Source organism: Python bivittatus, unplaced genomic scaffold, assembly GCF_059951505.1.
Source record: "Python bivittatus isolate LINGU-HERP-01145 unplaced genomic scaffold, Pbiv_v1 ctg000480_np1212, whole genome shotgun sequence".
Taxonomy (NCBI): domain Eukaryota; kingdom Metazoa; phylum Chordata; class Lepidosauria; order Squamata; family Pythonidae; genus Python; species Python bivittatus.
The window spans coordinates 97,815,726-97,837,725 of NW_028277075.1; the positions used below are offsets into that span (position 1 = coordinate 97,815,726).

Sequence of the window (22,000 nt, forward strand, 5' to 3'; positions counted from 1 at the left end):
TTTTTTTTTTTAATCTGCGCTCAGTCGTTACCGACTCTGCAGTGACTGCTTGGACGAGTCCTTGCAGTTTTCAAGGCAATTGTTTCAGAAGTGGTTTGCCAGAGCCTCCTTCCTAGGGCAGAGCCCAGCTGGTGAGCGCAGGAGGCGGGGTTTCCGTTGCTTCGCGCCCTTTTCGGGCGCGCGCGGTTTTTCGCACTTACCGGCAACTGCTCCCGACTCCTTTTTGCAAGGCGCCGCCAGCATTTTTCCTCCCACTGGAGTGAGAGTACCCATTTATCTACTCACGTGAGTTTTCGAACTGTTGGGTTGACAGGAACTGGGGAGGAAACAGGAGCTCACCCTGCTAACGCGAAGGCTGGACTCGAACCGCTGAAGCGTTGACCATTTCTGGCCAGCAACTTTCAGCGTCATTAAGCCGCTGCGCCACCGCGTCCCCCCTCTTAAGGATTGGTTTATTTATTTATTAAATATATATGCCGCCCACCTCCCCCAGAGGGTGACTCTGGGCAGCTCACAATTAAAATCATACATTGAAAACAGTAAAAATAAACATCCATATTAAATTACCTAAAAATAATAGTATCTAAAAAGACTAGATACATAAAAAGACTAGATAATTCAAGACGGGGGGGGAGCATAATCAATTACCCCACAAGCCAATTCCAACAATGTGAGCCCCCATCAGGCCTCCAGGCCATCTGGCATAGCCAAGATTTCACACTCTTCCTGAAGGCCATGAGGGTGGGGGCGCACCGCACCTCAGGTGGTAAGTTGTTCCACAGAGCGGGGCCACAGCAGAAAAGGCCATCTTCCTAGACCCCACCAGCCAAAATTCCTTGACTGGTGGGGTCCACAACATACCCCTTCTGCCAGACCAAGTGGGGCGGGCTGATATAAGGGGGACGAGACAGCTTCTCAGATAACCTGGTCCAGTGCCATGGAGGGCTTTAAAGGTAATAAGCAACACCTTGAATTGGACCTGGAAGCAAACGGGCAACCAATGCAGCTCGCATAACAGAGATGTTATATGTGCCCCCTGGGGGCATTCAAAACTGTCCGTGCTGCTGCATTTTGTGCCAGCTGTAGCTTCTGGATACTCTTCAAGGATAGCCCCATGTAGAACACATTGCAGTAATCCAACCAAGAGGTGACCAGGGCATGAGTGACCATGTGGAGGGCCTCCCAATCCATAAAGGGGCATATCTGTGATGGAATGGAATTATGAAGGCCAAGCTCAGGGAGATAAGCATTTTCTTAGCTCACCAGAACCGTGTGGGAGGAACAAAAGGATGAGACTGACACCTCCCTGAGAAATTCACACTGTTGTGGCTAGAGGACTTTGGGAACTGGGGTTTTAGTCTGGGAAGACTCTTACTAGAGGTTGTAGCTAATAAACATAGCTGGACTGAATTTGCATGGTCTCTTGGAGTTCCTTGGGCTAGGCCTGACATCAATCTTCCCATTGATGTGATGGAATGGAATTATGAAGGCCAAGATCAGGGAGATAAGCACGGGAAGATTGATGTCAGGCCTAGCCCAAGGAACTCCAAGAGACCATGCAAATTCAGTCCAGCTATGTTTATTAGCTACAACCTCTAGCAAGAGTCTTCCCAGACTAAAACCCCAGTTCCCAAAGTCCTCCAGCCACAACAGTGTGAATTTCTCAGGGAGGTGTCAGTCTCATCCTTTTGTTCCTCCCACACGGTTCCGGTGAGCTAAGAAAATGCTTATCTCCCTGAGCTTGGCCTTCATAATTCCATTCCATCACAGTATCTGATGCACAACACAAAGTTGTGCAAAGGCCCTCCTAGCCACAACTGCCACCTGCTCTTCTAACAGGAGTTGCCAGTCTAGGAGGACCCCCAGATTATGCATTGGGTCTGTCTGGGGTAGTGCAACCCCATCAAGAACCAAGGATGATAAGCTCCTAGATCTTGAGGCTCACTATACCCACAGCCACTCTGTCTTACCAGTGTTCAGTTGAAGCCTGTTGTCCCCCATTGAGGCCCCTACAGCCTCCAGGCACCATGAGAGGGTAACTACAGCATCACTTGGGTTTTCTGGGATAGAAATACATTGGGGCAAAAAAGTATTTAGTCAGCCACCAATTGTGCATGTTCTCCCACTTAAAAAGATGAGAGAGGCCTGTAATTTTCATCATAGGTATACCTCAACTATGAGAGACAAAATGGGGAAAAAAATCCAGAAAATCACATTGTCTGATTTTTAAAGAATTTATTTGCAAATCATGGTGGAAAATAAGTATTTGGTCACCTACAAACAAGCAAGATGTCTGGCTCTCACAGACCTGTAACTACTTCTTTAAGAGGCTCCTCTGTCCTCCACTCGTTACCTGTAGTAATGGCACCTGTTTGACCTTGTTATCAGTATAAAAGACACCTGTCCACAACCTCAAACAGTCACACTCCACTATGGCCAAGACTAGCTGTCGAAGGACACCAGAAACAAAATTGTAGACCTGCACCAGGCTGGGAAGACTGAATCTGCAATAGGCAAGCAGCTTGGTGTGAAGAAATCAACTGTGGGAGCAATAAATAGAAAATGGAAGACATACAAGACCACTGATAATCTCCCTCGATCTGGGGTTCCACACAAGATCTCACCCCGTGGGGTCAAAATGATCACAAGAACGGTGAGTAAAAATCCCAGAACCACACGGGGGGACCTAGTGAATGACCTGCAGAGAGCTGGGACCAAAGTAACAAAGGCTACCATCAGTAACACACTATGCCGCCAGGGACTCAATTCCTGCAGTGCCAGATGTGTCCCCCTGCTTAAGCCAGTACATGTCCGGGCCCGTCTGAGGTTTGCTAGAGAGCATCTGGATGATCCAGAAGAGGATTGGGAGAATGTCATATGGTCAGATGAAACCAAAGTAGAATGTTTTGGTCTAAACTCAACTCGTCGTGTTTGGGGGAGAGAGAATGCTGAGTTGCATCCAAAGAACACCATACCTACTGTGAAGCATGGGGGGTGGAAACATCATGCTTTGGGGCTGTTTTTCTGCAAAGGGACCAGGATGACTGATCCGTGTAAAGGAAAGAATGAATGGGGCCATGTATTGTGACATTTTGAGTGAACACCTCCTTCCATCAGCAAGGGCATTGAAGATGAAACGTGGCTGGGTCTTTCAGCATGACAATGATCCGAAACACACCGCCTGGGCAACGAAGGAGTGGCTTCGTAAGAAGCATTTCAAGGTCCTGGAGTGGCCTAGCCAGTCTCCAGGTCTCAACCCCATGGAAAACCTTTGGAGGGAGTTGAAAGTCCGTGTTGCCCAGTGACAGCCCCAAAACATCACTGCTCTAGAGGAGATCTGCATGGAGGAATGGGCCAAAATACCAGCAACAGTGTGTGAAAACCTTGTGAAGACTTACCGAAAACGTTTGACCTCTGTCATTGCCAACAAAGGATATATAACAAAGTATTGAGATGAACTTTTGATATTGACCAAATACTTATTTTCCACCATGATTTGGAAATAAATTCTTTAAAAATCAGACAATGTGATTTTCTGGATTTTTTTCCCCCATTTTGTCTCTCATAGTTGAGGTATACCTATGATGAAAATTATAAGCCTCTCTCATCTTTTTAAGTGGGAGAACTTGCACAATTGGTGGCTGACTAAATACTTTTTTGCCCCACTGTTTATGAGTATCATCAGCATACTGATGATACCTCATCGCATGGTGCTGGATGATCTCACCCAGCAGTTTCATGTAGATATTAAATAGGAGTGGCGAGTGCACCTAACCCTGAGGCACCCCACAAAGTAGGGGCCACAGGTTGGAACTCTCGCTCCCTATTGACACTGGGATCGGCCTGGGAGGAAGGGGCTGAACCAGCACAGAACTGTGCCTCCCAGCCCCTGCAGTCGACCCAAAAGGATACCATGGTCGATGGTATCAAAAGCCTCCAAGAGGTCAAGAAGAGCAAGGATGGACACACTACCCCCATTGTGCTCTTGCCAGAGATCATCTAAAAGTGCAGACAATGCTGTTTCTGTCCCATAACCAGGCCTGAAACCTGACTGATAGGGGTCCAGATAATCTGTTTCCTCCAGGATCCTCTGAAGCTGTCTCACGACCACCTTTTCCACAACCTTTCCTAAAAAGGGAAGGTAGGAAACTAGACGAAAATTGTCCAGAAGGGTGGGATCTAGCAATGGTTTCATGAGGAGGGGGTGGACTACGGCTTCCTTAAAAGGCTTTGGGAACACCCCCTCCTGCAATGATAAATTGACCACCGCCAATACCCACTCCAGTGTCACCTCCCTGGTGGCTTTAACCAACCAGGAGGGACAAGGATCTAAAGTACAGGTAGCTACACTAACAGCCCTGAGGACCCTGTCCACTTCCTCAGGTCCAAAAGGATCAAACCGTTCCCAGATAACTGGACAAGTCAGCTCCCTGGGCATCTCCACTGGACCTGCATCACGCTTGGCCTCCAACTGGGAATGGATCTGAGCAATTTTATCCATCAGATATTCAGCAAATTCCTCTGCACAGCCCTGTAGGTGAACCTTCCCTACCCTTCCGAGCCTTCCCTACCCAGGAGGGATTGGGTGACTGTGAACAGGGCTGCCAGGCAACACTCTGCGGATGCAATAAGAGCAGAGAAATACTGGCGTTTTGCTGCCCTTACCACCATGAGATAGGCCTTAATAGCAGCTTTAACCTGTGTTCAGTCAAACTTGTCTTTTGTTTTCCGCCAGTGGCACTCTAGACGTCTCCTGGCCCTTTTGTTGTCCTCATTCTTGCAGAGTCAGCCTTCTTTCCCTTCCTTTTTTGCCTTAATGGGATGGGTGGCCCTACCAAGAGTTTATTTTTATATCTATCTATCTATCTATCTATCTATCTATCTATCTATCTATCTATCTATCTATCTATCTATCTATCACATTTATATAGCTGTCCAACTCACATAGTGACTGGATGGTGTATACAATAAAACAATCCAAACAGATAAAAGCCAATTAAAAATACAACCAAAATAAATTAAAAAGATTAAAAAAAACAAAATAAAACCAAGATAAATTTAAGAGATTAAAAAATGACCAAAAAAAAACCATACAGAGTGCATTCAGTCAACCATCATGTAACCATCTAGCAGGCTCTGCTCTATCATGGGGATCTCCAGGCCAGTTGACAAAACCATGTTTTGAGGGCCTTTTGGAAGGCCAATAGTGCTTATATTTCTAGTGGTATTATTGTCAGTGTCATTAGAATTACTGAGCCTTCAGCTCATCAAAGTCCCCTTCAGAGGAGGGACATCTACAAAGGAACATTATTCCTCATTTATTATTTAATTTATTTATATATTATATCCTATTATTATACACCTCAAAGTGGTTTCCAGTCAATTAAAATGTAAACCACCATACATTTTAGAATTGTAAAAATATTGTGTTTAATCAGAAACACCAAAAGAAATATTATACAAAAATGCATACAACATTCATGCAAAAGAAGGCTGAGTAACAGCTGCTTTAAAAATGTAATTGTAGGAGCCTCATCATTTTCCTGGGATAGAGAGAAGAAACTTTCCAAGGGGTGGGTACCAGCAACTGCCAAAAAGGCCAAGTCATGGGAAACTTCCAGAGGGCACTCTGTTATTTTCATTACATTTCCAGATCTCCTCAGATAATCTTAGTGATCAACCCAGACTGTAATGGCAATCTTTCATTTAACCCCAACTTTTTTAGGGCCATATACTGTATGTCAAAAGCACGATCTTGAACTTGGTCCAAAATTGGCAGCCAACACAGTTGCTTCAGTAATGATATGACATATACAGCCAGTGGCCTTCTCAGCAACCTGGCCAGCATCTTCCACACCAGCTGCAGCTTCAGAATGATATGCAAGAGCAGCCCTACATAAAATGCATTACAGTACAGTAGCTTGAGAATATGAATGTGAGACCTACTGTAGCTCAGCTTTCCTTGCCTAACCAAAGGTAGTTGGGTGATCAGCCAGACTTGCTGATTGGCATTTTTAGCCCACAGAAATCACTTGGCCTGCAAAAATAGCAGTAACTTTAGGAGCAGTGACCTCAGTGTTCTTTGAGAGTTGCGCAAGCATTCAGGAACCTATCCTCTAACAAGAGCTCCTGCTGCCAACCTCCAGCACAATATACCTTCGGATGGACCTTTTTCCCCGTGGATCATCACAGGGTTTGACATGGATCATCAAAGCACTGGCAACTTGAAGCTGCAGCTTCAGATTGATATGCAAGAGCAAAAAGAGAGTTTTGTTGGACCCTGCAATGTAACTGCCAAGAGTCAGAAACGCAGTTGTCCAATACTACTCTCTGAAACCATTCCCATAAGTAGGAACGGAATCATTTCACCCAGTGCCCCTAAACCTAATTTGCAGTCCAGATTGTTTGGGAGGATGCTGTGGTTAGCAGTATCAAAAGCTGCTGAAGGAGTAAGGAAGATCAACGTCCTACAGGAAGTCATCTCTCAGGGCAATCATGGCTGATTCAGTCCCAGAAGGGATTATAGGTAGTGTCATGCATGGCTGTTTACTCTGGAAAGGAAATGCTATTGTCTCAAGCAGAGCTTGATCCCTCTTAATTGTATCACAGGGCTATTGTGTAGGAAAAATGAAGGAATTCCTCTCCAAGTGTACTTTGATTAAAAAAAAATGGAACTCCTGAAACAGGATGTTTCTGAAACATTTCTGGTTTTATAATAAGGATCTTTGTCATAGCCTGTGGAGATGTTTCTTTAGCTTTTTAATACCATCCCATACTCTTTTTTCCATTAACATAAAAGCCAGACATGTAAACATAGTTGAGATATTTTTCTCTCTTTTATTGTAGAAAAATGTTAATGCAATTTAATACATTTAAATTCCATAAAACAGCTCCATAGAAATTAGAATAATGTAAGCATGCAGTCTGCATTTTCTTCTGTTAGATGTCTTGGGCTCACAAAAAGAACAACACTTTCATTTTCATTGAAAGCCACTAAAAGCAGAGAGATTGCAAACCATGCAACACTATACTCATTTGCATAGTATATTGTACCCAGCATGCCTGTAGAATGCTACACGTATAGTATCTATAGAAGTAAAAAATAGGAGGGGAAGAACAAAATGAAAAGAACTAAATAGGAAATGTCCAATATTTTGATTTGGTAATGTCATACATTTCCCTACTCCCAAGTTGTTGGGCTGTCTCACTGTTGGCCATCTTGTCCAGATTAATTCAGTGGAAAACTAATCTATGTCAACGATGAGAGAGTTCAGGACAGATTAGTAAGCAAATCTTCTTCAAGATTTCAAATTCAGATGCTGGATATACAGTAATTCGCACCACATTATTTTTTAACCATAGATTCCTATTTTGTGTGCCTAAAGTCCTCAGGCAGAGTTTCAAGTCTAATACAATTTTTCCACTTGATGGTGTCTTCTGTATAGCCATTCACAGCCACAGTTAGTATTCAGCTCTGCTGCAATGTCCCCCCTGCCCAAAAAAACATCCTCCAACTTCCCATCCCCCTACCAATCATAGGAGCTATGATTGGTTCAGCACCAATCTGTCAAACGCAGGTTTAATCTTTCTGCAAATGTTATTATTTCAAGGAACACTTTTAGAACAATGAATTTCACTAAGATACTTGCTAAGCATGCCCCATTTGGGGATATTATGGGCACTTTCTTTGCAAAAAGCATGAGTTGAAATGGACACAAATTAAGAGTGCTTACTGTACAAAATGGGGAGAAGAAAAAGCAAAAGGTTTTATCAATCAGACCACTTGATTTTGAAAAGTTAATGCATCCTGATTTTATGGGGTATATATATTTAACACAAATTAAATTACTTATGAACATGGTGGTTCTAAAATGAACTGCTGAAGAAGTCTAACACAAGTGATAAAAAGATCCAGAATATCAATTTTGGAATCTGGAATCAGTACACTATTTTTCAAAAATTTCAGTGCCAGAATTAGCAATGGAATAATAATCTGTGCTATTATAAATGTGCTTTTCTCTATGCCATATTAGTGGCAAAATATATTTTGCTAAAAACGGTTATTGTATATTATGATAGTTTACTGCATGCCTTGATTTTTTTGTTTTTGTTTTAGTATTAATACGCTGCAGTAAATAATAGCTGTTTTGGCAATAGAATGTTGGCTTTTAAAAGAACTTTCAGAAAACAAATAAGACATATAAAAATACTGAACTATTGAGCATAATATATTTACTCTCTGATTTGTTCCTTTAGCAGAACCAACTTTCAGTAGTAAATCTGTAGCTGATAGCACAAGTTAACAAGATCCAGACTCCAAAATAATGCAATGAGCTCACCATTCTTAATAGAGGCTAGTGGTGCATGAACTTAAAAAAAAAAGCAAATTTACTGAACACTATTAATCCAATCAGATATTGTCCATAGTAACCTTATTTTCCACCATAATTTCAAAGACAATCACTACATTAACTTTTTTGTAGCAGTTTTTTTAAAAATTTGAACTTTCTAAAATATTATACTTGGATCAAAGGATGAGAGAAGGAAATGTTTTTGGTTTTTTTGGTCTGCGTGTGCTAGATATTGGTAAAAAAATTGTAAATTGGAACAAATGGTTCCTTTATGTATGATGTCATATATTTTATCTTTGATAGAGTTTACAGCCCTTCGCTCAATCTTTCCTTATGTTAGTAGTTGAAACACTGTTGCTTTCAGCAAAATTAGCACGGCTAACTTACAATGTTTAATTGAAATGCATTCATTCTTGAGTACTTGTTAGGTAAAGAATGTTTTAACAATGATGTCTTTATTTTATTTACTTAACAGTGTACATACCTATTGTCAGCTTTTTAAAATTTAAAGGAATGGATTACTGGGTGCAAAATAAATTACAGCAGAACTTAATTTGACCAAATTAAGTGTGCAAATTAAATTAAAGGCAAATCTACACTGGTAATATTTTGCGGTTTCCCAACAAGCTTTCAGCTTTGAACATAGTATTCAATTTATGGAAATATTTTATGAACATTATTCTAAGATAAATTGTCTTCCTAACCATGTTTTACAAATGTTGAACTCTACAGACAAGCAGTTCACTTCATTTAGTTCAGATTATATGACCTGAATCAATATTTTAATCACATTAAAATTGCATGGGGACAAATAATATTGTGCATTTTAATAGGTCAATTGTAAAAAAAGAAAAAGATGAAATAGCTCAATATAACCTAGCATTGCAAAGCTCAGTTAGTGAGATTCAACTGAAATTGAGATTTCCAGATGGTGAATCTGAGCAAGCACTCATAAGACCCCTGTTGCTGGCTATAGAAATGGGTAATCTGTATCCACCATTATCTACCAGCATGTTTTAACTACAATTCCCATCATTAACTGCTTTTCTTTCAGCACTGTGGATTAGGCTGGGCTGCAGGATTGTTACAGACAGTATTACTAAGAATGGAGTATCATTAATACTTTCACTTAGCTAGTTTTTACACTTTTAAGGCCTGCTCCAAAAGTTATCCTTCTCTTATGTGGGAAAATACAGGTAGTCCTTGCTTAACGACCACAATTGGGACTAGCAACTTTCTTTGCTAAGCAACGTGGTTGCTAAGTGGAACTTCATGTGACCACGCTGGACGTATGTCACTTCCACTGTTATTAATAAGTGAATCACCCATGGTCTTTAAGCAAGACATCACGTGACTGCGACTTGCGATTTTACTGTCGGCTTCTCCATTGACTCTGTTTTTGAAAGCTGGTTGTGAAGCTCACAAATGGTGAACATGTGATTGTGGGACACTGCGACAGTTGTGAAGGGCAAGGACTGGTCATAAAGTTACTTTTTCAGCGCCATTGTAATATTGAATGGTAGATCAATCAGGGCAATCATTAAGCAAGGACTACCTGTAATGGATGGCATGAGCGGGGAAGATTCTGGAATGGAAGTTCAAAGCTGTCAGGAGCGGGGAGAGGCATTCCAGAGCAAGCGCCTCCTCAGCCCACAACAAGAGTGTAGGAAGACGAAGAGGATGAGGCTGGGCCCTCCCTAGAGTCTCACGGGGTATATCCACTAGTTGCTTTAGCATAGGTTTAGTCTGGCGAGATTCTGTATATTAGGTGCGAGCTAATAAAGGAACTGGACTGTACTGGATTGCCTCGTTGTTGTTCTTGGGCTGAATCTGACACTACCTGTATAATTAAAACAATATATAGAAGGCCGTTCTATCAGCCATACAGATGATCCTGTATGGAGGCGGTGTGTGTAGAACCCACTTTCCTGCATACACAAAGATATGCATTGTCTTTTCACAATGTTCATATTGAATATGTGGATTTGTATAATTGGCATGGTCTAAAGTGCAACTGATTCAAAATATAGTGTTGAAATTCTGAACCCCGACCACTGCTTTTGGGAACAATATTTACTTTATACGGCTTGAAAGAAGGAATGCCTGTGCTCTTATCAATTGCCTGAATTAAGGTCATGTTTGGAGGTTCATGAGTGGTAATCAGAGAAAAAGCCTTGGGAAACCTTTGGAAAACTCCCTGGCCAATATCCTTTTCCTTTGGGTGGTGGGCAAAAATGGGGTCATTCTGCCAGTTTTCAAAATTGTTTTTATTGCTGCTGCTCTATTGAAACAGCGCTATGTTTGATTCTAGTATTATGCACTGTACTGATTTGCCCTGAAGATAGGAGATCATTTTCTATTTCAAATTCTGCAGAAGCAATTTTTTTTTAAAGCTTAAAAGGGCTTTTTTTTGTTGTTGTTCCTTTCTTCCACAAATTAGATCTGCCAGAATTAGGCCTACAAACTTTACTATCACTTTTTTTCCTTAATTAAAACTATTTGTAATACATTTAAAGGAACCTGCACATAATCTGGAAATAATTACTGTAAAAATACTAGAAATGTCAGGCCACTATGTTTGTCCCTTTTACTCTCCCACAGGATGGTATCTTCTAAATCAGTGGATTGGATCATGTAGTGTCTGCTGCAAAGGAACTGACATGGCTGCCTGAACTGATTTTTCTCTCCTCTGGGCAGCCCCTTGTCCCCACATCCCTCCCAAATAGGCTGAAGGGTCCTCTGAAGCAGGGTTTGGGGTACAGGAAGGGGGAAGCAGCCGTAGCTGTTACCTGAGTGAAAGTCCATTTAGATAACATTGGATGGCTACACAACATCTAGACATATGTCCCAACAGGAATTAATTAAACATTATGCAAGTGAGCTTTTGTGGTTCAAAAATACTGTTTGAGTCAAATATAAATTTGTGCAGATGGTATATATTATGAAAATTTAATCTGAATGATTAAATAATTGCAACTATTTCTTTAATTAGGTGACAGCTCTGCCAATATGTCATTTTTACTCACTGACTATAGTTTTAGAAATTCTTCCTTTTTCTTTTTCATTGTTATAGATTCTCATTCCTAAATGCAATAGCTGGCCCTTTCCCCCTAAATAAGGAGAGAGAAACAGATGGGATAAAATGAGTTTTCATCGAGGGAAGACAGGGAGAGCCAGAGAAGACAGAATAGAAGTTAGATAGAGTAGGGTACATTAGAAGATGCCCCTCATGCTATGTGCTGCATTTTTTCACAAATCTCTTTAGCCTATTTACCTGATGTAAAAGTGTTTCACTGGGGTAAACCAGAAAGCCAAGAATTAAAAGGAAGCTAATTATAAGAGGTAGATAGCACAATGTCACTTCCAAAGCAAAGGTCCTACCAAGTACAACCATTCCGGGTGAAACCCCCTTGAGCTTCAGAATGTCCGAGAGTTACGTTGCATTATGGATTTCAAAGCCCACTTCAAATTAAATTCAAAAGCAGAGTTTTAGTTAGCTGTTATAGCTCAATTATGCATAGGAGGTTTTGCTGCAGAGTTTATTTTAATAAACAGCATGGATCTAAAACATTATCCAGTGTTTAGGTGTACATGCCATGATCAATTTGTTTCAATTACACAGGTTGCAAAAATAACCCCTAACAATCAAATCTTGAAAATACAACTTGGCAAAGCAATCAAGGCAGAGGGAAATAATCCATGTAATAAGGGAGACATCTCTCTAATACTGTTATTTGTGCAACACCCCAGCTAGGGGAAATATTTTGCTAGGATTAAAAGTGCAGCTGATGCACTTCTGCCTGCTTTCAAAAGCTTTGTAGAGATGCATCCTAAGGCAGTCATCTCAGGACAGATTTCTTTTCTCCCAGAAAATAAATTATAAACAACCCTCAAATGTCTTAAAATAGACACACACAGAGACACACTTTCTTAAATATTCTGAAATATCTGTATACTGTACATAAAGTTTTAGGAACCTGATCAGTATATGAAGCAGAGTAATACTGTTTTAATAAGGATTTACATTACAACTGCAAAATCATTCCTACATTGAATTCCATGAAGTCTGTATGGAAACCAGCCTTAGGATCAGTAGGGTTATTCCCAACCTCAGTTTACATAGAATTGCAGCCACAATTGTATTCAGCTCTTCATTTCACAGAAAATCAGTGATCAAATAATACTGTTCAAAACCGAACATACATTTTAATAGTTTGAATAGGTTGAATTAGTACAGTAATACTCTATTTTCCCCCTAATTTTCAAAAAAGAGAGGAAAAGGCATTTACTTAACTGAAAATTTGTTACTTGTTACATTCTGAGCTCTGGCTAGTCAAGCATGGAAAAAACATTTGCATACAGAGAGATTGTTTGGAAGCATCAAGCCATTGCAAGAAATGAAAGGTCTGTATGCATCAGTGATGAAAAACTCAGGTCCCTGCAGACATTACTGAAGAACAATTTCCAGCACATTTTCCTACTGACTGGGAGTGTGGGGAATTGCTGTTCATCAACATCTGGAGGGCTCCTACTTCCCTCTCCTGGCCATATTTCAAACCAGCTCTCTGCTCACACACAGGACAAAAATTAAGAACTTCTTGACTTAAATGAAAGGTCTGATCAAGGATATGAGGTGGGAACTCCTGCACCCATCATAGTTTAGGTTGAGCCCAAGACAAACTTTCTGTTTTTGGTGTTTTCCCTGCTAGGAATGCAAATAAAGAACACAATGCTGACTTTTGTATGTGATTATTACTTGTACAGATATTAGCAGAGTTGCAGGCACCAGCAAATAAGTCTGAAGTTGGCACCACAGAAATAACTTATTACAAACAAACAAGAGGAGCCTCCATCAAAAAATCTTCCTCTAACATGGTGCTGTCCAGATGTGTTAGTCTAGAATTCCCAGCTTGCATGTTGACAATACTATTTAAGAGTGCTGAGAGTTTTATCCTCAACACATCTGGAAGGCACTACATTGGCAAAAGCTGACCAAAAGGTTAATAAAAAAAAATGAGTATGTAAAAGTAATTTTGCAGCTTAAGACAATAATGTCGTTTGGTGGATTCCTTCCTTGGTGTGGCTCTTTCATTAGATTGCCAACAGGTTGGGGAAGAAAAGCTTATAAAACTAATTATTTTTCTTCTGAAATGCTAAAAGCCTTATATTGTTTCCAAGACAAGTATGTCAAGCGCCATTGCAAAACTATCCACTGTAAAATGCAAATCTCTTCAAGCAATTCAATAGTCTGGTCAATAATGCTACCAGACAGCAAAAAAGCAGCCTAGCCTAGATTTATTGATTTCAGAGCATTTGTGGCAATTTAACGTGGTCACAAAAGGAACTTGCTAAAATTTGTAAGAAATGTTTTTCTTAATGTCTCCTTTTTCATGCCCATGTATATGCAGTATATAATCAAGACATTAAATGTATTCTAAAATGCTCCATTGGACTGTACTATAAAATATAAGTAAAAAGGGCAACTCTCATGCTAGCAAACAGAAGCCCAACACTGCAGCAGTTCGTTTAGCCAAACTCACTGTAACTGCAGTGATGTCCATGGGAGGTGTTGCAATTATAATGCGGAACCCATTTAAAGAGATCTAGGAGTGATGGCGGCAGCCATTCGCTTGGGGAGGTTTTTAAACAGGATTCATTATATGCATGGACTACAGGTCCAAGAATGGCCATTAGCCAGCCATCTCCATCACCATTATCATCTATCTTAGAGGCATAACATTTACTTAAAACATGATGTCTTGATTGCAGAATAAAGGAAGCAATTTATCTTTATGTCCTATTTTGCCTGGGAATATCACTGTATTTTGTTAGAAACAGAATTGCTATTGATATTGCTATGCTATTAACTAACTGAGACTCAGCTTCTGAGTTAAAATGCATAGTGTTGTGCTCTAAGAGTATACAACTGGTATGACCGATAACTGCCAATCCGCAAAACTATGTTCTCCAACTCTTTCCCTTTTTAAGTTTCTAAATACGATTATCTGCCTATTCTGAATACAAATTAGGACAATTTTTGGAATAATTCTATTTGCAGCCTTATATAATTAGTGAACCAGCATCTCTGCTTTATGTTTATTTTAAACACAAATTTCTATGTTTAATTGTCTCTTGTCAAGGAATTATTCAGAAGGGGGGAAAACAGAAATATTTACTTCTTTGAACCCAAACACAGAACAAAGTAAAAGTTGCTTGTAGCAAGATGGCTTGGAAAATCTATCTGCTAGGGCTGTGCAATGGTTTTTATTTGGGAAGAGATTCTTTTGAATGCATAATGTGAACACAGCCTCCTGTAATTTGTTAACGCATTCATGCCTTCCCTACAGCAGCCACACAATTCTGGAAAAGGATGCAGTTGGGTTAATGAGTCAGAGATGCTGCATTCATGCTCCCACATGTCCAGAGCATCTCTTCCCAGCTGAATCCAAAGCCTTGCACAACCCTAATATCCACAAGATATTGTACTTTTCAAAAGTTACTTTTGACAATTAAAAGAAGGCTACACCATAATTGAAAAGGTAATTCTGATAGTAAGAAAAGTAATTCCTTTTCTTAAAAATATAATCATTAATTGCAATATAGGAGATTGCATTTATTCTGGAATTTCTGATGTGGAAGTGCTCTTTATCATTACTCCCAATCACCCATTCCCATAAACAATAGCAGGATCAGCTCCTCTATTTTAATACCACAACCCTTTTTAACAATAGAGACTTCATCGTTTCGATGCCAGCTCAGCTTTTCTCTCCAACAATCACCCGTTACTTAACATCTTCAAAATCATGTACCTTATTTAGTGATATTTTGGTTGGTCTTAATAAAAAGTACCGCATATTAAGCACCACTTAATAAAAGTACCAACAGAATTGACAATTTAGCAATTATATTAAGCATAATACACATAAAGATAATTTGAATCAAGCTCAACTCCTGGTAATTTCATAGGCAAGCAGCAATACAGAAGTGGTTTGCCACTGCCTTCTTCTGGATTTTTTTTAAAGTAAGTCCAGCCTGGTCTATAGCCTTGCTATTTCCTGGTGGACTCCCATCCAAATACTAACCAATTCCAACTCTGTTTAGCTTTCTGAGATCAGACACCCACACTGCAAATGGAGAATCACTAATTTAATTTTAAGGATTAAGGAAGTCAAGGAAAAGCAACAGAGGACAGTGATATAGGAAAAATGAGGATGCTGTCTTCCAGTCTGTTTCTATGGGAACTAATTACAGAATTTCCTCCCTCTGTTTTTCTGTTCACTTTTTGTGCTTGGGCCTTTTCCACTGGGGAAAAAATATTGCTTTGGCAGGGAGCTGACTGGCAAATAGCGGATGACATTATCTCATCTGTATTTTTTGAAAAAATGGCCTGTCTGTCTGTTCCCGACCCATTACCCAACTGGCTTTATTTGAGTTTCTTTCTGGAAACATACCAGAACTCCAGTCTAATTCACAATCCACAAACTTTTACCCTGTACCGTATCAGTTTTTTGTTGAGAATCTGATGTAATTTGCGGAGAGGGCTTCTGTGTTATTTCCTGAGGTTTAGATTTTTAGAGCATAGGTAGTACTCTGTGCGTGCGCACCTTTGAGTCATCTTTTGACTCCTGGCGACTGCCTGGACAAGTTTTCTTGGCAAGGTTTTTCAGAAGTGGTTGGCCCTTGCCTGCTTCCTAGGGTTGGGAGAGAGGGACTGGCCCGAGGCCACCCAGCTGGCTTGGTGCCTGAGGCAGGACTAGAACTCCTGGTCTCTCCGTTTCTAGCCTGGTGCCTTCGCCACTGCACCAAACTGGCTCTCTAGTACACTGTAGTGCTTCCAATTGGAAGGCAAAACTCTCTTTCGAAGTGTGGGGAGGAACAGCAGGCACGGAGCACCTGTCTGCAACTCTTGAAAGTACATGTGCTTTTTGGGGGAATAGTGGGGCAGAGGGCGGCTGTGTGATCCCAGGAAAAGCTGCTGCTGCTGCTGCTGCTGCTGCTGCTGCTGCTGCAGAGAGCTGCAGAGAGCTGCTACCCGCCCACCCCCAGGTGTGCCAAAGCCCCTTTTTACCTTTGAATCTAAAGTGCTGCGCAGCCATACTGGGTATTCTATTTGTTATACTTTTATTTTTTATTTGTTTTTCAAATTTATGTATGCCGCCCATTTCACTATATAAGTGACTCTTGTACGTGTTGGGGTACATGCTCTTCATGCAAGAGGGACTCCTAGAATGGGCCTGGAGGTGCTGCTTCCTGAAGCAGGGCACCAAACGCGGCTCCCTATCCAGCCAGGTCAAGATGCACAGCATCTAAAATCAGCCGAGGAATTTGGCACGTCTGGTAGCAAAACCACAGAAGCAATTCTGTCTACCCCTCGCAGTAAAAACACAGTAAGGAAAAAATGCTGCTCGTTTTGACCAGGCAAATTAAGTTTGCCTGCAGTCCAAACATAGTGAACCTAGGTTTCTCTCCAAAAGCTATAGCCACATCCCTGGCAAACGTATCTTTCCACCAAAGTTGCTCCAATTCATTTCCCCTTGCTGTCAATGCAGTTACTCAACTGCTGCAGAGATGCAGGCCTCTTTCCTTAACAAACCACTTCAGCTATCTACATATTTCATTTTCATTACTTAAACAGTAGTATTTTATTGCAAGGGAAAACAAAAAACATTGCCCAGCCAGCCCATTATTTACAATAGCAAGTTGGAAATGTGGTGATACAAATTTTAGGGCAGCTTTACATCAGTTCAGCAATGGCTAGCGGATGTTCTAAAGGGCCATAAATTGCTACTGGGGAAATGGCCTAGGGCTGTTGCCTCAATTGCCCTTTTAAAATGGACATTACCAGTAACACTTCTCTAAAAGAAGAATAGAATATGAAGAATATTGTAAATTAAATGACAAAGAATATTGTAAATTAAAAGCCAAGCTTCATATACTAAGTAAAGGGGATTCCTCCAATTCCTACTTGGAGCAGGTTCTTTAAGGCTTGTCTCATTCTTTGTGTTCTAGGCTGCTTCCAAATGGACAGCTCTAAAGCTGCCACTGAAAACAGGTATTTTAACTCTTTTCCTCCTTAATTTCAGCTCTGGGGCTGGAAAAACGTCAGAGAAACATCAGATGGCAGCTAACCTCTTTCTTGCCATCTAGTGGTTCTCTGAACTTTTGCAGCTAAGGGTTAACAGAGTGTCTGAGTAGTAACAAAAAATTACAAAGAAGCATGAAGACATGAGAGTCACAAATGAAAGAAGTCATCATCTAGATTTCCCCCATCCAATAAAATGCTGTGTTTGAGGCAGGACAAATATACACTACAAGCTGAATTAGAAGAATCCATCTATTATGTAACACCCTAAGATGGTCATAAATATAATTTCCCTAAATAAAAAAATACTACTCTAAATGTCTTTAAGGAATCAGGTTTTTCTGATAAATTCTGTTCTTCAAATGTCTGATTTCAGATACAATACTATAGGAAATATTTCCACTAATACATAGGTTCAGGTCATACATTAAAGTGCTAGCGCTCTGAAGATACCCTGCCCACCAAGGAGGTTCCAGACTGATACAAACGGTGCCATCAAATATTCCACCCAGATTACACATTCAGCAGCAGCCAGTTACAGAGGTGATTCTACGACAACCTGTTTTTGCATTCGTTCTTACAGAGCGTGTATTAATATAGCAGGAAATGAAGCTTTTGTCTGGCCAACTTGGATAGGTGCTCCTTGCTGGTTCTGACAATCCTTCCCCCCTGAACTGCAAGTACCTAAAGGGCAATGCCGCTCCACAGCCAACTGTCTGTCTGATGAGCAGATTTGTGCTGGAGTACTGGTCTCCATTATGAGGTAACATTCATGACCTGAGACTTGATGGTCACATATAAAAGTGTCTATTTTGCAAGTATCGAGCATGCGATGGGAAATGCATACGCGAGTTTTCCATTTCCTAAAGTTTGAAGAGCTGCACACAGCTTCAGAGATGATCAATATCATGGATGATTTGGCATTCTCTGTGCTAAAATGAAGGCCTCTAATATGTGACAAACTTCATGCTCTGTGCTTTGATGGTTAAATATGAATATTTCTGTTCCAGTTACCTGAGTGCCTTATGATGTGTATATATTTAAAGTATCTTTATTTCTGGAGAGTAGTGTGCACTCCTCATTTGGAGGAAAAAGTATGTAAACACCACCCTATGCCACATTTCAATTCTTTAACCATCTGAAAATACCTTAACCATAGTTTAGTGGGAAGAGGTACAGAAATGTCCTATTCAATTCTTTCATTCATTCTATTCTAGCAGTCAGTCATATCATTTATATGGACATTACTTTATCTTTGTCAAACAAATATAACTTTAATCCATTCCACATTATTGGTATAGCCCTTCTTAATATAGCTATTTGTGTACTTTTTCCTTGCATCAAACTCTTTACTTAATAAACACTATTTATAATTTGTTTAGAGTTCTCTCGTATGTTCTTTCTAGTACTTTGGTGCTAATTTTTTCTACTTTTTTTTAAAGGTGGCATCTGTTCCTCATACAGCCATACTTATACAGAAATGCAATTATGAGTGTTAAAATCATTCATTAAAAACATTGGTCAGAAAGTTCTCTCTCTCTCTCTATTCCTTACTGCCACTTTGTAATTATTAGTTTATTAAAAGCATTGTGGAAAATAAACACCATGCTTGCATGTTGAGAACAATCTGAGATGTACAGGGTATGTTATGGTGTGTGACCCTACGTTCTGACTTTTCTAGATCTGACATTCCCTTGCCGACCATGGAGCTCCAAAGCATCCCAGAGTGATATATTTATGGAGCTCCTGTGTGTATGAGTTTCCCCATTCTTTTCAATGAGGACACCCCTTATCCCTACAAAGGGCTGTGTGTGCTCAGTGCTGCTTTTTCACAGTAGTGAGGGAGGAGACCCACAGAAGCATGAGCCCCATATAAGCCTGCAGCACATGTGAGATCAGGATCAGGGTGGAAGGCCAACAAATCATAATTATCATGGCATACTACTTTTGATGGAAGGGGTTAACGATGTTTGGTGTATGTGAGATAATTTTCAGACTAGAAAAATAGTACACCTTATTTTATGACACGATAAAGAGAACAGTTCATCATGGTTCAGAACGTGCATGAAAAAGTAAGCACTGAGACTTTAGGGATGCCTTATTACAATACTGTTCCTGTAGTACTTTGGCTGGCTGAGATGTCTTTCTCGTCAAGTCCAGAAGGCACTGCTCTTTTCCTGTGAAACACATTCAGCTTTTAATCAATTTAATGCACAGGATTAAACCCTAGTGTGAACACATCTTTTTAACTCTTTGCAAGGTCGGTATTTTTTTGACAAAACAGGACATTAGATGGATATGATCCTGGTGTCTGATACGGATTATTCATTAAGGCTTAGCATTACCAGCCCGAAAAGAATAATGGTTGTTTTCATACTTCTGCAAATCATCTAGCTGAACTGGAGTTTTCCTGTTAGGACAAAGCCAAAAGCCGTAATCCCATCTTCAGAGCTATGATACAAGGAAAAGGAGAGAAGCTGTCCCTCTCCTAGTTCTCGTATACCTAGGAGAAAGCATGGACAGGTCTCTTAACACCCTGGGTGTACCATCACAGACTTGGAGCATGCAGAAGACCCTTCATGCATAAAGTTGTACACACCAAGAGCACTGTTCATACCTTCCAGGTTCAGTGAGCATAACTCCAATTCTTCTGTGCTATACAACGTGCATTCATTTCCACCATGTTTCAAAACATGCCTGTCTTCACCTCTAGTTTATTTCAAGTTGCTGAAATAGTTTTCTATGATCTAGCAAATGCAAAAAATATCAATGCAATACAGGTTTGCTGCAATATATAAGCGGGGGAGAAAAAATTCACTGATGTTTAAAATGGAAAGGATTTGAGCTTTTCCATTCATTCGTTATTTTTGGCACAATTGACTGCTTACATTTATTTGGTAGTCTGAAATAAATACACTAATATTATTTATTCTAACCATATCTATAGCTATATATAAATTCGCCTTCCAGTAAACAAGTACTAGAGATTTTTTTAAAATATTTTTTGCTTATAATGATTTTGTAATTTACTTTCTCTTCATTTTATTTAACTTTTTTTTTCCACTGACTGCAACATGCTCAGGTTGACTTTCCAGTCAATTTCACCCAAATTCCAACAGGAATTGGTTTATAAATTGGTTCCAACTGGAACTGGTCATTTGGAATTTCCATAACAGGAAATTATCATATATGCGCTTCAACAGGTATTCTACGTTACAAATTGATGTGTCTAATTATACCTAACGGAGAGAAAAGGTAACAGTTTGAAATGAAACAATTACATGGGAAAGAAAACACATCTAAGTGTTTGGGCAAACTCATTTCTTCCTAAATGGAAAGGGCATTATCTATCTCAGTGTTTCTCTCCCTCAGCAACTTTAAGATGGGTGGACTACAACTCCCAGAATTCTTATATTAAATTCTTAAATTTCCTGAGGTTGAGAAATATTGATCTATCTGTTTTGCCCTTCTAGAGCACGAAATGGCAGCAGCCTGTAAGCATCAAGATGCTTCGTTTGGCTTAGCTACGTTACAGCAGGTGGCCAACCAATGAGTAACATTTCCCCCAGGTTCGTGTATTCAAAGCCTCTGTCGGGAATCATGGCTATATCCTCCAGGAGACCCCCGGTTTCTTTGAGGTTTGTATGAGTCTTGATACGAGTCAGAGTACTCTTCTTCCACAAGCGGGTAGTGATCTCGGCTGTGTTGGGAACTGGAAGACAAGCGGTTCCTGCTCTTCCGAGCCCTTTCATTGTGGTAGTTTTCATCCAAGGTCATTAGACTTCGTCGTTCAATTGGAGAGTTCTCAGTAGAATGGTTGCTATGCCTCAGACGCTGGCTCTATAAATAGCAAAGCAGTCAATCATTAAAAAAAATGGGGGGGGGGAATGCAACAAGTTCATGTCACTCTTCCGAATTTGTTGCAAGTTTGTCCTGAAGGCTTTCAGAATGCATATGCTGCCATCGTTCATTTAACAGATAATTGACTGCTATTTAATATATTTAGGCTCACCGTCTGCTTTCAAAAGCTGAGATAAGAAAACAGCAGAATGTGGTGCCTTGATTTAAAATACTTGGCGATGCGAAAAGAAGAATCAAGTCTCAGGTATAATGCCTGGTGAAGAATTTTAAAATTTCAAAGTAAGGCCTACCCTGAACAAAACTCTTGGGCTTCCATTGACGTTCTAAATTCATCTGCTTTTCTCTCCATTTTATAGAAGATCTGAAATATTTCATTGCTCAACACCTGCTAGGTATTACTTAACTTACCTTCACCTATAATTTTTGCTCTCCCTATACTGGATGAATTGATAATTACATGTCTCAATAGTGGATTATGCAGTAACTTCCTTATCTCCAAATTCTTCAAATGAAACACAGTCATCGAAGGAGGGCCAATACTGCAGTGTATCACTGCTGCTATTTTCTCCCTGTTTGCTGTCAATTCTGGAATTAAGTAGATGAAACAGATAAGCAAAAGCAATCTTGTCTCCCATCTACTAACTTTTGGAGTCACTAAAATGACTGGCACTAGCTAACAGATATCCTGCAGACATTGCAGGCATGT

General features: G+C 40.2%; 1 protein-coding gene across 2 annotated transcripts in view; it reads right to left on the reverse strand.

Moving 5' to 3' along the window:
• Positions 1-6,823: 6,823 nt before the first annotated feature.
• Positions 6,824-22,000, reverse strand: part of CACNB4 (calcium voltage-gated channel auxiliary subunit beta 4) — a 99,636-nt gene continuing 84,459 nt past the window's right edge. Inside the window, exon 13 of one of the 2 annotated variants that reach the window (XM_025166158.2) lies at positions 6,824-21,273. In XM_025166158.2, the coding sequence (XP_025021926.1) occupies positions 21,013-21,273 (261 nt within the window). In that variant the 3' untranslated portion in view covers positions 6,824-21,012. The remainder of the gene's footprint in view (positions 21,274-22,000) is intronic. The other variant, XR_003084622.2, reaches the window with a different exon arrangement.